The sequence below is a fragment of the Vigna umbellata genome, chromosome 5 (assembly GCF_029865625.1).
Source record: "Vigna umbellata cultivar VRB3 chromosome 5, Vumbellata_1.0, whole genome shotgun sequence".
Lineage (NCBI taxonomy): Eukaryota > Viridiplantae > Streptophyta > Magnoliopsida > Fabales > Fabaceae > Vigna > Vigna umbellata.
Window position 1 is genome coordinate 61,037,353 of NC_142169.1, and position 13,648 is coordinate 61,051,000.

At 33.8% G+C, this 13,648-nt stretch overlaps 1 protein-coding gene across 1 annotated transcript in view; it reads right to left on the minus strand.

Annotated features, from left to right (window-relative positions):
- Window positions 1-1,512: 1,512 nt before the first annotated feature.
- ILA (putative protein kinase regulator ILITHYIA) overlaps window positions 1,513-13,648 on the minus strand; it is a 31,130-nt gene continuing 18,994 nt past the window's right edge. Inside the window, exons 31-60 of the mRNA XM_088092182.1 lie at window positions 12,826-12,948; window positions 12,681-12,737; window positions 12,482-12,592; window positions 12,212-12,403; window positions 11,956-12,129; window positions 11,010-11,120; window positions 10,862-10,931; window positions 10,685-10,763; window positions 10,475-10,577; window positions 10,230-10,400; window positions 10,005-10,127; window positions 9,811-9,924; window positions 9,581-9,687; window positions 9,451-9,502; window positions 9,252-9,358; window positions 9,084-9,143; window positions 8,884-8,998; window positions 8,663-8,773; window positions 8,426-8,563; window positions 8,230-8,352; window positions 8,052-8,123; window positions 6,791-6,903; window positions 6,041-6,199; window positions 4,796-4,892; window positions 4,504-4,686; window positions 4,038-4,232; window positions 3,489-3,668; window positions 3,264-3,396; window positions 2,442-2,520; window positions 1,513-1,819 (exon numbers count right to left, since the gene is read on the minus strand). Of these exons, the coding sequence (XP_087948308.1) occupies window positions 1,777-1,819; window positions 2,442-2,520; window positions 3,264-3,396; window positions 3,489-3,668; window positions 4,038-4,232; window positions 4,504-4,686; window positions 4,796-4,892; window positions 6,041-6,199; window positions 6,791-6,903; window positions 8,052-8,123; window positions 8,230-8,352; window positions 8,426-8,563; window positions 8,663-8,773; window positions 8,884-8,998; window positions 9,084-9,143; window positions 9,252-9,358; window positions 9,451-9,502; window positions 9,581-9,687; window positions 9,811-9,924; window positions 10,005-10,127; window positions 10,230-10,400; window positions 10,475-10,577; window positions 10,685-10,763; window positions 10,862-10,931; window positions 11,010-11,120; window positions 11,956-12,129; window positions 12,212-12,403; window positions 12,482-12,592; window positions 12,681-12,737; window positions 12,826-12,948 (3,495 nt within the window). The 3' untranslated portion in view covers window positions 1,513-1,776. The remainder of the gene's footprint in view (window positions 1,820-2,441; window positions 2,521-3,263; window positions 3,397-3,488; window positions 3,669-4,037; window positions 4,233-4,503; window positions 4,687-4,795; window positions 4,893-6,040; window positions 6,200-6,790; window positions 6,904-8,051; window positions 8,124-8,229; window positions 8,353-8,425; window positions 8,564-8,662; window positions 8,774-8,883; window positions 8,999-9,083; window positions 9,144-9,251; window positions 9,359-9,450; window positions 9,503-9,580; window positions 9,688-9,810; window positions 9,925-10,004; window positions 10,128-10,229; window positions 10,401-10,474; window positions 10,578-10,684; window positions 10,764-10,861; window positions 10,932-11,009; window positions 11,121-11,955; window positions 12,130-12,211; window positions 12,404-12,481; window positions 12,593-12,680; window positions 12,738-12,825; window positions 12,949-13,648) is intronic.

Below are 13,648 nucleotides of genomic sequence, written 5' to 3' on the forward strand. Positions count from 1 at the left end.
ATTTCTGAATCTTCTTTGAACATTTATTAGATTATGGTTTATCTTAATTTTTTGGATCGTGCTATGTCTAAAAGACTAAAGTGATAAAAGTTATGTGAATATCTAAAAATTGTAAACCTCTCTTATCCTATTGATTACTCAAAGCATAATCGATATTGGTTTTGGTTATTCAAAACCTTTTTTCCTGTAGCAAAAATACTTATGTTAACAATGTTGTATAATTTATTCCTTGATGAATTTTGGTAAATAACGTTCTTTTACTAAAAAAACTTGTATTAGAAACAATATTACGTGTATAAGTGTATTTTGGTATATCTAGTAATTTTTTATTATTTAATTATTAAAATAAAAAACAATTTAAATACATATTTTTCCTTTAACTCTATATTTTTTTGTAAGTGAAAAAAATCAATGAAACTCAAATATTCAAAACAAATAAAATATCTCATATGTTATTAATCCTAGTGATAATAATACCGATGTCATGTAATTACATATGTATTTAGTTTGTAATAAAGCAGAAACCTTTAACGCAAACAGAAACCTCCCACTCATGCAAAATGTTTTGATTGTGTTTTAATCAAAGTTTTTATCCTCCATGATTTCTTCTTGCATTTCTTTTCTTTTTTTTCAAAAAAAATAATATTTTTTATAACAATCAAGGATTTCTAAATTTTTGAGTTTTAGAAATTAATTTCTATTTGATTTCTATCTCTAAATAAATTTCTAAACTTATAACAATCATGAATTTCTCAAATTCTATTCAAATCATGTGTAATTAAAAAATGTAATTGAATAATAAAAAATTAGAAATAATTTGAGTTTTAGTACTATTACACATTGTATGTTTTGAAAAATCAAATGTAGTCTTCTAGACAATACAGGTATTAAAAGAACAGAATAACTTCTTAATTGTACAGTCAAATAACAACCTTATTAAAAAAAAAACCATAAAAAATCGTATTGCTTTAATTCAAAATTAAGAAATTCATAAAGCATTTCCAAAAATGTTTAATTACAGTGTAATACATATTTCAGATTTTACATTGTAATACTTCAGCCGGCAACTTAAACATGTTTAGAGTCTTTCAATATTACAATAAACAGTTTCTGTTTCCCTTATGTAGACTACATTGAATATAGGGATCATATACTATAAAATGAACATTCTATTAGCAAAGTCATATCACCACTCATTTATAAAGTCAACTCTATTGTGTTGTAAATGAACTCAAGTGAGATACGGGTATTAGATATTCAACCACATGCCAATAACCTTTGACCAATATCTTTGTCATACAGTAAATAGATTGATCACAAGCTAAAGCTTCTACTGGCAAACCAAACCCACTAACAAACTCGCGACTAATATTCATATAAACGAATGATAATAAAAAGAACATAATCGGCACCTGAACATTAGTAGTTCATTTACTTGGTAAATAAAGTGATTCTGCATAATAACAGTTGTAAGGAATAAATAGGAACGAAGAAAAAAAGGGAATACAAACATTGTAGGTAAAAAATATATTACCGCCAAAATTGATTAGAAATACAAATATAGTTACAAATAATTAGACTCGTCTAATTTACAAAGTCGTTGATATAATCAAATACCCTGGCGCAAAAAATTGGGTAAAAAGCCTCAAATTGCATATTTCTATATATATTTTTGACTATATCACAGTGCTACGGGAAAAATCGGTTATCAAGGAGAATTCTGTACTTAGACCATGAAGAAAGGAGAAACACAGCACTTGATGAAAGAGAAACTATTTAGCTACTCGAGGTATCCTCGTCGCTATCATCACTGTCATCGCTGCACGGCAGTAAATACGAGAGAAAATTATCAACAACATAATTGTGCGTGGATTCTTGACTTAAACTCAGGTGTTAGAGAACAAAAGTCAAATGTATAAAAAAAATTATTCGGAATTAACAGTTTATGATAACAGAACCTAAATAATCAGGTTAAAAGTATATATACTTTATACAGTGATTTATAAAAAATCAACAGATTATCTAACTAATAAAGAGAAGTAGTTTTGCGTATTCAAATTGTGGAAATGAAATTTCAAAATTAACCTATAATTTCATCATCCCCTTACTCGAGATAAATTTAAAATAAAACCATTTCACAAGACAATTTTTTTTCCGTAGAAAAACAAACGATAAAACGTGTACATATGCGGTCCTTATAAGAAACATGGTCCTGAGTACAAAACGCAAGATCCACTTTCAGAAGTATTAAAAACTATCTCTTTTTATACCAATAATTCATTTGGAAATTCCTTCTTAAGATAATATTTGCCTATTAACAAGAAGTCACTTGTTGCATGTCAGGTTCATCATCGTTTTTCCCACAAATATACAGGATTAAGTAACTTGCATTAGATTGAAATGATCCTCGAAGAGAAATGCACATTTGATTATATACATACCTATATTCGGGAAACTTGGATAGACGTCTAGCATCCAAACCAGTAATATACTTCTGAGCTGCTTGAACATTTTCTGAACCTGGAAAACCCAAATCCATAAAAGAGTTAGAAGTGTATCTCCATTCCATTACATGATCAAGGGTCTGCTTGTGAATAAAACTAATTTATAGATGTTCTTACCTATTAATTTCTCTAAAAGGAATTTTTTAATACATATATAAGTTAATTTTAAAAAAGATGTTCACCCCAACAAACCCTTTCTTCTCCTAATCGAGACTTCTACAGATATTCCAGATACATAATCCAACTTCTTCTCATGCATTCATTGATAATCATAACTTGTTGGCTTGTTAGAATATAACACTCAAATTATATACAACACAAATCTTATGATGTACTGTAAAACTTTGCCTTAAGCTTCAGTTGTAACAGGAAAACACTCAGCGCACTGCTCCATTTCATCCACCAAATCCTAGGCTTTACAGTAAATTTCCTTTTTCTATCATTTTGAATGATGGACACTGGATGCACTTCATACTAAGTAACAATCATTAAACACTGACTTATACTTAAACAAAAGTCACGGGTTTAAAAACAAATCAGGTAATAAAAAAAACCCAACAATTGATTTCATTCATAAGAATAATAATGCAACTTGAAAGAATAACTACATGCTGCAAGAACCGCCAGCCAGACAAAAAAATTTCAAAAAATCATTATGGTTTCACGACTACTCGTGGAACATCCTTTACCATATTCATTCAATAGTCAAATATATAATACAAGATAAAGGGCATATAACACAATTACAAGTGAAAGTACCCTTTGCTAGTTGGAAGGCATGCAGCGCACATCGTTCTGCAGCAAGTCTAACTGGGGTATTCGCATCTTTCAAACACTCCGCTAGTGCAGGACCAACTATGGTGCCTTGTGACAAAATGGCCGATGGATTTGCCTGAAAAGATTCAGGAATACACCAAATCTAAATTTCCAAACATACTATTCTACAGGTGGATACTGTGTGAGGGCAAGATTTCATACACATACCTTAGCAACAGCTTTTATGGCAGACAATGCCCTTCTCCTAACTTCACTGGAGTCATCACGGGTGGATAAAATTAGCAGTGAAAGAACATCTTTGTAAAGCACTGTATCAGAAGGATCTATCTGAGCTCTATACAGAAGCAGCCTTCCCAATGCCTTGGTTGAAGTTTCTCGAAGAGGGAACTATTTTACAGAAAATTGAATAAAATTAAACAATAGCCACATAACAAGAAACTTGTTGGACTAGAGATTTAAACACATTTACTTCTGAAAAAAATATAAAAATAATCTTGATTTTAGGCCAAAACTTGAGTAAAGAGGGTTTTCTCAAAGCATGAAGTTCCTCCTTCAAATAACCAAAAATAATATGCTGAAAACTAAGATGCCTTCAACAAGTCTGTCACAGAACCTGTACATCACTATAACTATCACATCTTAAAATCTACTGCTACATTTGATAATATAAAATGGAACCCAATGATGCCAAATACAGAATTAAAACTGCATAGTTCAGAAACTTAGGCAATTAAAACCAATTCAGGATTACCATACCTTCTCATCCTTTAGGGTGTCTCTAAGGCAATCAACAATAGTTGGGAACAAGGAAGACGAACAGATTGTTGAGGGATTGTAACGAAACAAGGAAGATATTGTAAGGACGGAACCATGCCTGGCTGGCCAGCTAGGTGAATTAGCTAGAGTTGACAGTTCTTGAATCAACTCTGTCAGCTGAACATCTTCAAGGTACTGGAGTTATAGTAACATAATAATTAGAAAACACAAAAAAACAAAATCAAACGATGAAATAGAATTAATCACTCAGTTAAATCTCAGAAATGACAGCAAAAGTAATAATAACATAATTTAGCGATAGAAAAATGACAATTTAATTTACTTTTTTCTTTCAATCTGAACAAAATAGAAGAGTAACATATTATAGTCAATCAAATATGTAATGAAGATTACAGAGAAATACAAACACATCAGTGAATACAAATCCAATCAATAGTCTACACACCTGTGCCAAGATTCCCAATATGCTAGAAGCAAATATCCGAACTTGATCATCATCATGATGAATTAAATCCTTGAGAACATTGTAAAAACGAGTTCTAACAGCCAAGCTGACATTTTTCCCAGCATGCTTCAAGACACCCTTTAATGCAGTAAGAATAGCTTCCCGTACACCGCCATCAGATCCCTAAATAATCAAATTGCCACAGTTTTGTATTAAATAAGTGACATCAGCAATACTAACATATTATCAAGTATTCCATCAGATTAAGTAAGAATAGCAGAAATAAAATCACCTGCAAACTGGACAGCAAATCACTAACTAAAGGGTCAACCCTGGTACTGAGTCCGCTAAGCTTCCCAAGTGCCAATGCAGCACTAGATCGAACAGTTCTGCAGTCACATGCATGTTAATAAACACGAATAATAAAATATAGATGAAATTATGTTAGGAGAATCCCAAATATCAACATTTCATTCCAAGTTAAGTAGAAAAGTAACAGGTTGGAAGGGCATTGGTTCAGTTCAAGATAGATGTTACCAAGGGAGTGGCATTCAAGGCCACAGTCACATGCATATTAATAAGCACGCATAATAAAAGAAAGATGAGATTATGTTAAGAGACTACTCCCAAAGATGAACATTTTAGTAAAAGGTAATTAGAAAAGTAACTCAGATTCGAAGGGCAGTCGTTCATCTTAATAAAAATGTTTCCCACGGAGTGTAATTCAAGGTTACAGCATAGAGAAAAGAGTGTGGAGCCTCAGCGGTAAGGGGAAATCTATGGAGGACTTTTCTCTCTTTTTATGTTTGAGTTTGTAAAAAAAAAATGGTCCAGTGTGCCAAACCTCGTCTTTTAAGAAGTGAAAAATTAGATGGTAGTATTCATTCAAGGAAAGATGGAGCAGGCAACAGCCTTGCATTATAGAGTTTTGCACAATACCATCAACTCACCACCAATACACAAAAACTGTTGTATTCACCCTTTGAGGATGGATAGTCAACTAAGAATGAGCTTTGGGCACATGTATGCTGGCCAATCTTTCCCTGCTTTAAGAACAGTCAAAATAAGTATCTGTTGTCCATTTTTTTCCTTTTCATTTTTACTGCAACATTTCTTCTCATGAGGATTTTGAATATCTCATTATGTATCTTCATCTTCTTTCATAGCAAACTATGTTAATAAAAGAGAACATAAATTAGGCATTAAAAAACTTAGTAATTCCTTTGCGTCAGGTTCTCCTCTTTAATTATGGCATAACTGAAGGTCGAAGTTTAGTTACTAAATTTTTTCTACGTTCCACCCATTTGATATTTCCCCAAAAAAGTACTTAGATGTCAGTTAGCAAGTCATGTGACAAATCCTGCAAACACTTAATTGAATGATTTGAGATATTAATATATTATGTGATGCTGAAAGGTGATTAACACATTTTCAAATCACAACATCAAACATACAAAAGGTGCTAACTGAGGGGGTGAACACATTAAATTTGGGAGGGGAGGGATGATTCTATAATATATTAATATCTCAAACAAACCTTGTAGAATCCTGTAGACACTTGACAAATGTTGTTTGCAGCTGAGGAAGAAAAGGCTTCAGGGAGATTCCTCCCTTTTTTATCATCGATGTTAGAGTAGACAAGATGGCACTCTTCACTTGCCATGGGAATCGATCACCTATAATTCGGATAAGAGGCCTACGCCAAACAAGATTGGCAAAGTCAAGATATATAAAATATAGGTCCCCAAAATAATAAATGATAAAATATAGCATTCAGTTGGGTATGACCCATGGACAATCAAATGCAAACCTCACCTAAAGTCTTAAGAAGAAAATATGTACAAATAAAACCATGAGAGGAGTAAGATCAAGCTCTAAATAAACTTACTGGTCAAAACGGCCCTAAATAACCTATTTGTCAAATTAGCTTTAACACCCAGTCAAGGACTCAAGAATCAAATCAATAACTCCAGTTGCAAGGGAAAGACATAATAATTGTATATATTTAACAAATGAGACTAGCTGAACTTATTGAAATTTTCTTAAAAGGGAAAAAGTCGATCAAAACAATTTTGAGTCAGGACATGGATATAAAAATTATAAAGAGGGAAACATTAAGGCACTAACCAATGAATTGGTTCAGTTAGTGTATTCAAATAAGAGACCAGAACATTCACTAAATACTAAATTATAAGATGACGCCATTTTACTTGATTCATACATACAGCTGCTCATACTAAAATATGAACATTTATAAAAACAATCCATACAATTTTTTATTAAATACCCTGTTATTGGGATGACAAACTCCTTGAGTGATTGTTCACTGGTAACTTCTATCAATTCGCCAAGTCCCAGAGCAGCCTGCTCCCTCAATTCAGCAGACCCGCTTATCAGACCCTGTATACCAAAGGTATAACTTGGAAAATGAATTCACAATTGAATCTCCAAACTTTATATCTAACTCACCATACAAAGCTCGGATATATTGATTTTATTATGTAAAGATCAAAGACACAAAAAAGATATTGAAACTCTGCTTACAGGAAACTATATATACAGAGCTCAGTAACAGGACAAGTCAGTTAAAACTATATAATTAAATCAGTTATAATAACCACAAAGAAAACAAACTATAATATTTGCCTCAAACAGAAACAAAATAAAAAACCAGTAACATTGTCTAACAGAAGATGAACTCAATCCCCCCTCCCCCACCAAATCAAGTGGGCTGAGAAAACAAAGGATCTCTGTTACATTGAGTTTGTCCCCAAGAAAGGAAAATCAAGTAGGAGACAGCCTTGGGTAGAAGATACACTCACCTCACGATGTTACATCAATGAGCAAGCATTGCTATACCACAATATTTTAATTCTTTACATAACCAAAATGTTAGAATAAATATAACTTATTGTAAAGTTGATGTGTGATTTGTGCTGCACCTAGTTCCTAGATATATCTTTTCAGATTCTCTTCTCTCTCATACATTGTATCTTAGGTATCTAAAGTTGTTATAAATATGAGATCCTAAAAGAGGGAAATTCATTCCAAATCTTTTTCATTATTCTCAAGTCAAAGCAATCAGCAAATTTGTAGTATTATTTAAAAATGTACATAGATGATATTAGAGCCAATAGAAAAATAATGCAGAAAAAAGTCTCACACAGAAGGGTAAGAAGAGATCTACTTTTCACTCAGCTGGAGGGATTAAAGAAGGAAGACTGAACAATGAGATAGTGGAACAGCAAGACCACATAAGAGGATAAACTTACATGACAGCAATAGCATAGAAAATGGTCGATATGATAGAGTCACAACATTCCATAGCTCAAAAAAGAACATTGGCCTTTCATTACTTTAAAAGAAAGCAATCAACCATAAAAAGTCCTATATGTATCAGACAGGATAAAAAGGTTTTAAAAACAACCTGATACCTACACTTAACTATCCGAAAAAAAATGTGAAAATGGTAAGTATGCAACTGAACCACAAAGCAAGTACTGATTATACAAAATTAAGAAATTGCATTTGAATAAAAAGAAGAATACTTGGAGAAAAATTGGCAATATAGGCTGAAGTGCTTTAGGAAGACAAAATCCAGGTATGAGAATTGGTCCTCCCTGTAGAACAATTATGCACAAAACGCATTCACAAATTAGTCATTAGGAACCAAAAACAATATCTGAAAGTCTCAGATAGGAATAAATTCCATAGTCATAGATTCACCTTCTTCTTCCTCCGTTCCTTGTCTCGGGATGTTGACACAGCATCTCGGACAAGTTTTATATAAGAAGGAAGAACCTCCTTGGGTACTGAAATAATGACCCTTGACAAAGCTTCCCAAGCAACCTAACAAAGAGAAATTTATAAAGACATACTATATAGAGAATCTGTGTATAGTATCAAGAACTCCAACACTTACTGCAACAGTAGAAGAATCAGGATCACTTAGCAAGATGATTAAGGTAGATATCATGTTTGGAGCTTCATCAACCAGATATAACTTGCTATTTTTGAAGAAATATCCTATCAGATATGAACTAGATCTTCTTACAACAGCCTGTAGACAATTATCAAAGAGGGAACAAAATTTTAAGGAGGGGCATGTAGGAGAGAGACGATGGGCATTAAATTATATCAATTACCACAAGAATATTACCTGACTGTCATTAATACCTTTGACCAGCTCTGATATCAGTGGCTCAATACCTTCCTCATCAATAACTAAGACCACTGTTTCAGCAGCTTCCTTAGACAATGTTTGCACCTCCTAGAACATCAACCAGAACAAAGGATAAATTTATCCAAATCAGTCCTTAGCAAACATGAAGTTTGAATTCTAAAACAGTATTTTCTCCAAACGATCTGACTATGGTCTACCTTGTTATCGTCACCCATTGCAGATAGCAAAGGTGGAAGCACAGTACCAAGATGAAAGTTAAGGCCAGGACCAGCAACCTCTGCTAAAGCTCCTAAAGCATGTGCATTGAAGGCACTGCACAGGTACCAAGAAAGTTCTCAGTTAAAAATACAAGTGTCATATAATCTAGGTGACTGGATCAAAACAGAAAGAAACATACGACAATGGAGGATGAACCAGTTTTGGTAAAATATGTGGCAATACCGCACTCGTTCGGACACTGCAAAAAGAAGGATAAATGCAAAAAGTTTAGCTTAAAATAAACAAGAAATCAACAGAAATTAATAATAACTTCTAAACAAGACCTTAATGCTAATGCACATTTTACCTTAAAATTTGCTTAAGACCATCAAGTGCGGTATCAGAAGTTTCATCATCCTCCAATGCATGTAAAAGTGTTGGAACAATCTCGTCAATAGCTAGCATTCCAGCACTCTACGAACCAAATTTGAGAGATAAGGTATTGGAAATAATTTAATCTCAACCACCACTGAGAAAAACAAAAAAGTACAAGTAAAAAGTGCAACCTTATATAAGGTGCTGAATGCTAAACCAGCTGATTCACGAACCTCAGGCACACTGTTAACATATCCATCTAAATATCAGATAATGCAGTCTAAAATTTATGCAGACAGATCAGAATTCAAATGCACGAACCTATCACAGAGTGCAGTCCGAATAGTTGGGATGAGTTCGTTCATGAAAGTCAATAACTGACTCTTACCAGCACTTGCCATCACTTCACTCAGACCAACACACACACCCTTTCAACCAATAAAATCCACAATGGTATCAAATAACAAGTTGAGCTATTGAATCTAAGAGAACCAATTGAAAACCTTGTTCATTAGGAGGAAAAAAAGATCCCAATGACAAACTATTCTAACCTGTCTTCTGCTGCTGTCAGGGTCGCCCAGGCCCTGGGATAAGATCGGAATTATCAAGGGAAGTACTCGTTCACCAAGCTTCCTGACAAGTTCACCCAGTGATCGTCCAGCAACCTGCGTTAGCAATATGAATATGTAATTTCTATAAGCTACAATAGAAAATAGATTGACAGATACAAGTGTCAAGCTCAGACCTGCCGCCTTTCAGATGATGGTGATGCAAGGGACGTAATCAAAGTGTCCATCAGAACTGGCATAATTTCCCTCAGAGTCTTGGGGGTGTTTGCCACAATAGTTTTCCACACGTGTAAAGCAGCCTAAAAAGTGAAAAGAAACATTTTCCTCCTTGTTTGTTGAACTTATCTGCATAACAATAACAAACTATATTGACAAAAGAGAGCAAACATAGAAGTTGTTACCTGACGCACTGACAAACTGACATCAGCTCGGACCATATACAATGCAGCAAGTACTTCATTACGCTTATCACGCCCTAGAACTTCAATGATGGCACGACCATGTGCCTCTGTACTAGAACCTTCATCATCACTGCCACCCTCAAGTAAAGCTTTACCAGAAGTTCCAGCAACCTGAAATGAATAAGTTCACCAAAAGGTCAAATCAAACTCCGTCAAAGAGTTGCTCTAGGATGACTAACACATACTTTGAATAATAGATCACCCAACAGCTCGACTGAGCTCTGTCGAATTCGCCAACTGTCATTAAAAATGCCATCCTCAACAGCAGGAAGGAGAAGGGGTAGAGAACTGTAGGAAAAAATTATTATTAGAAATTATTGAGCTGAGAATTGAAATAAAACTAAGGAAAGGGACCATGAACACATAAAAGCAACAATATTGCAAATAGAACATACGTTGTTGCGTAATGCTCGACGAGAACATGGCCAGCCCCCAGTGCAGCATCTCGTACAGATTCATTTTCATCAGCCAGACCTATAAAACATTAAAAAAAATAAACAGCTAATTTAGAGAACAATCCAAAAAATAGAAATGATAACACATAAATTAGCCAACAAAAGATAATTTCTTACCATCTAGAATAGCAGGAAGCACCTGGGGCAGATAGTTTTGAAACTGGACTCCTAACGACCGTGGCATGTACTACAGGAACATTTTGCAAAAATGATTAAATGAACTCAATAAATAAACTTCTAATTTTCTAAATGTGACCTATTTTACCTTGAACAGAGTCAAGTATCCATCTCGTACAGGTGCCTTCGGATGGGAGCAATTTCGAATAATGTCAGGAAGTACAAGCTCAAAGTACTCGATACCAAGAGCAGCTAAGACCTGTAAATGTACAAGTCAAAATAACAATACAGTATCAGTGATCTCCTAAATAAATACCATTTTGAATTTAGAGAAATGAAAAGGTATAACTTATTGATTGGTAAAAATAATAATCACACTTGAATATCGTTTAAAGTGGCAGTATTTATACAATGTATACATATGCAAAGAACAGATCTAACTACCGCGAATCAAAGAGCTCTGATAACAAGTTCAGATCAGTGAAATGAAAAGATATTATTTATCACAACTGAAAAATAATAATGAATTTATCACACCTGAATGGGGTTTAATGAGGCAGTATTTATACTATGCATGCATGTTTAAAAATCAGATCTAACAGAAACAAACATCTAACAGACAAGCAAGACAGATAACTTGAAACTAACACTTCAAAAGCGAACAATTACAGAGAAAAGAAGTACTATTCTCACTACGTTATAACCAATATGTCATTGCCTGATTCTTGTCACTTTCCAGTTCTGCTCTAAATACCCAGGTCATATAACTCCACAAATCTTCTATAACAATTTTACTAATCAAAATGTACAGGGTTCAATGAAAAAACACCAATATTTATATAATAAAAAGTCTCTAAAAATTTACTACCCAACTAGTAACTTCTTTTCAAAATAAATAATCCTTTTGTTTTTTATTACCCTTCTACATATTTATTTATTCAAAATTGTACTCTGTCCCTTTTCACAAGATTTGTCCGCCACTCTAACAAAGTTCATGTTTTTCAACTCTGCCATACTAGATTAGAAAAAACGTGAATCTTAATGAAATTCCAAAGGCCTTAAAACGTAAAATGTATTAAAAGAAAAAATTTGACCTCGCTCAGCCCTTGTGCTGCTCCAGAGCGTTCAACATTACTATTATCAGACTTTAATGTATCAAACAACCACGGGACAAGATCAGGGAAATTTTCTTCACCCATTCCTCCTATCAGGGATCCAATGGCTCTAGCAGCAACTGACCGAACTTCAGGTATAGGATCCACAAGCACCTGCTCTTGTAATATAGGCACAAAATGATAAGAAACCAAGACCAATGTAACAAAAGTAAGAGCAACAATATGCAAAAAGTACCTTTTTTACTTCAGGAAGTAGCAATCCTATATATGGAATCATATCCTTCGGTTCTGTAACCAAGGAACACATGTTTCCAACTATTTGGGCTGCCCTCTTTTTGGTGTCAGCACTACGTTCCCTCAACCCTCGATGTACTATTGGTACTAATAATGCAAGTGAAGGCGCATCAATTGAATTAACAAAGGTTGTCTGCAACCAAACAATAAAATTTAGGTAACTAAGCATAAAACTGAAAAAATTGAACAAGGTAAATTTCATAAATCTTACTTGGAGAAGAATATCAAGGGAATATTTTGTATGCTCATTTGGATCACTGAGCCCCTTAAGTAGAGTAGGGACAAGAGCAGATATTTCTGGATTCTTTATGACACTCCCAACCTGAACAAATAGAAAACATGAAAATTAATAACAAAAATCACAGCAACAGGAATCAAGTGGATATAATATAGCTCATAACTCAACAAACCTGTTGAAGGGCCATTTGCCCAGCTGACTGGACTTTAGGATGTGTATCAGTCAAAACCTTCAAACAGCAAGATGGGTTGATGAACACAATCTATAGCTTAAAAGGAATTTAGAACTCAAAATGTAGTGTTTCCTTTATGTCATACCTCAGTCAATTTGGGAACAATCTTAGGGAGACACTGAGACAACTGTTGAGGAGCACAGTAAGCCATAGCACCAAGAAGTTGTACACTACTTTGTTTTGTCCTCCAAGCTTTATCTTCAAGACCCTGAGAAAATAGATTAGCTGTGCAAAATTTCATTGATGTAGAAGCACAATAAATGTCTATAAGTAGGTAGGAAGCAAACAAAAATTCTCGTTCAAATTGCAAACTCAAACCACATTAAGAAAAGTTGGATAATAAAATTTTGGAAAAATGTCACTAATTTACTCTTCAGATTATAAGATGCAACAGGCATTAAAGCCTATTCAGAAACTAAAACTAGAGAAACCGAGAAAAAAATTCAGTGTATTCACAACCTTAGAAGCATGGAACTTGGTAAGAAAACTTTGGGAAAGCAGCATTTATGAAATGAGAGACCAGTACTAAAAAGGAAAAACCCATAGCCCCATCATAATATCATGCACCGGTAATAGTAATAAAACAAAAGAGAAATCCATAATAGAAGAAATTTACAAGTCATAGACGAGTCAGAACAATTTCCAGTAAGTATGTGGCGGTTGCAGTCATCTAATCCCTCACTCCACTAATAAAAGATTACAACAGAATGTTCCTTAATTCACAGGCAAAACCAACAGTTTCGTTACGACAAAGCATTCTTGTTGATATATTGTTTAAAATCAAAAGGGGAAGAGGAAGACAAACATTTCACATAGTTAATATCAATCAATTACATCAAGTCAAGATTTTTAATCTAAACAGGAGCATTACGGGAGTATAACATCAAAGCATCACAAGACATCAAAAT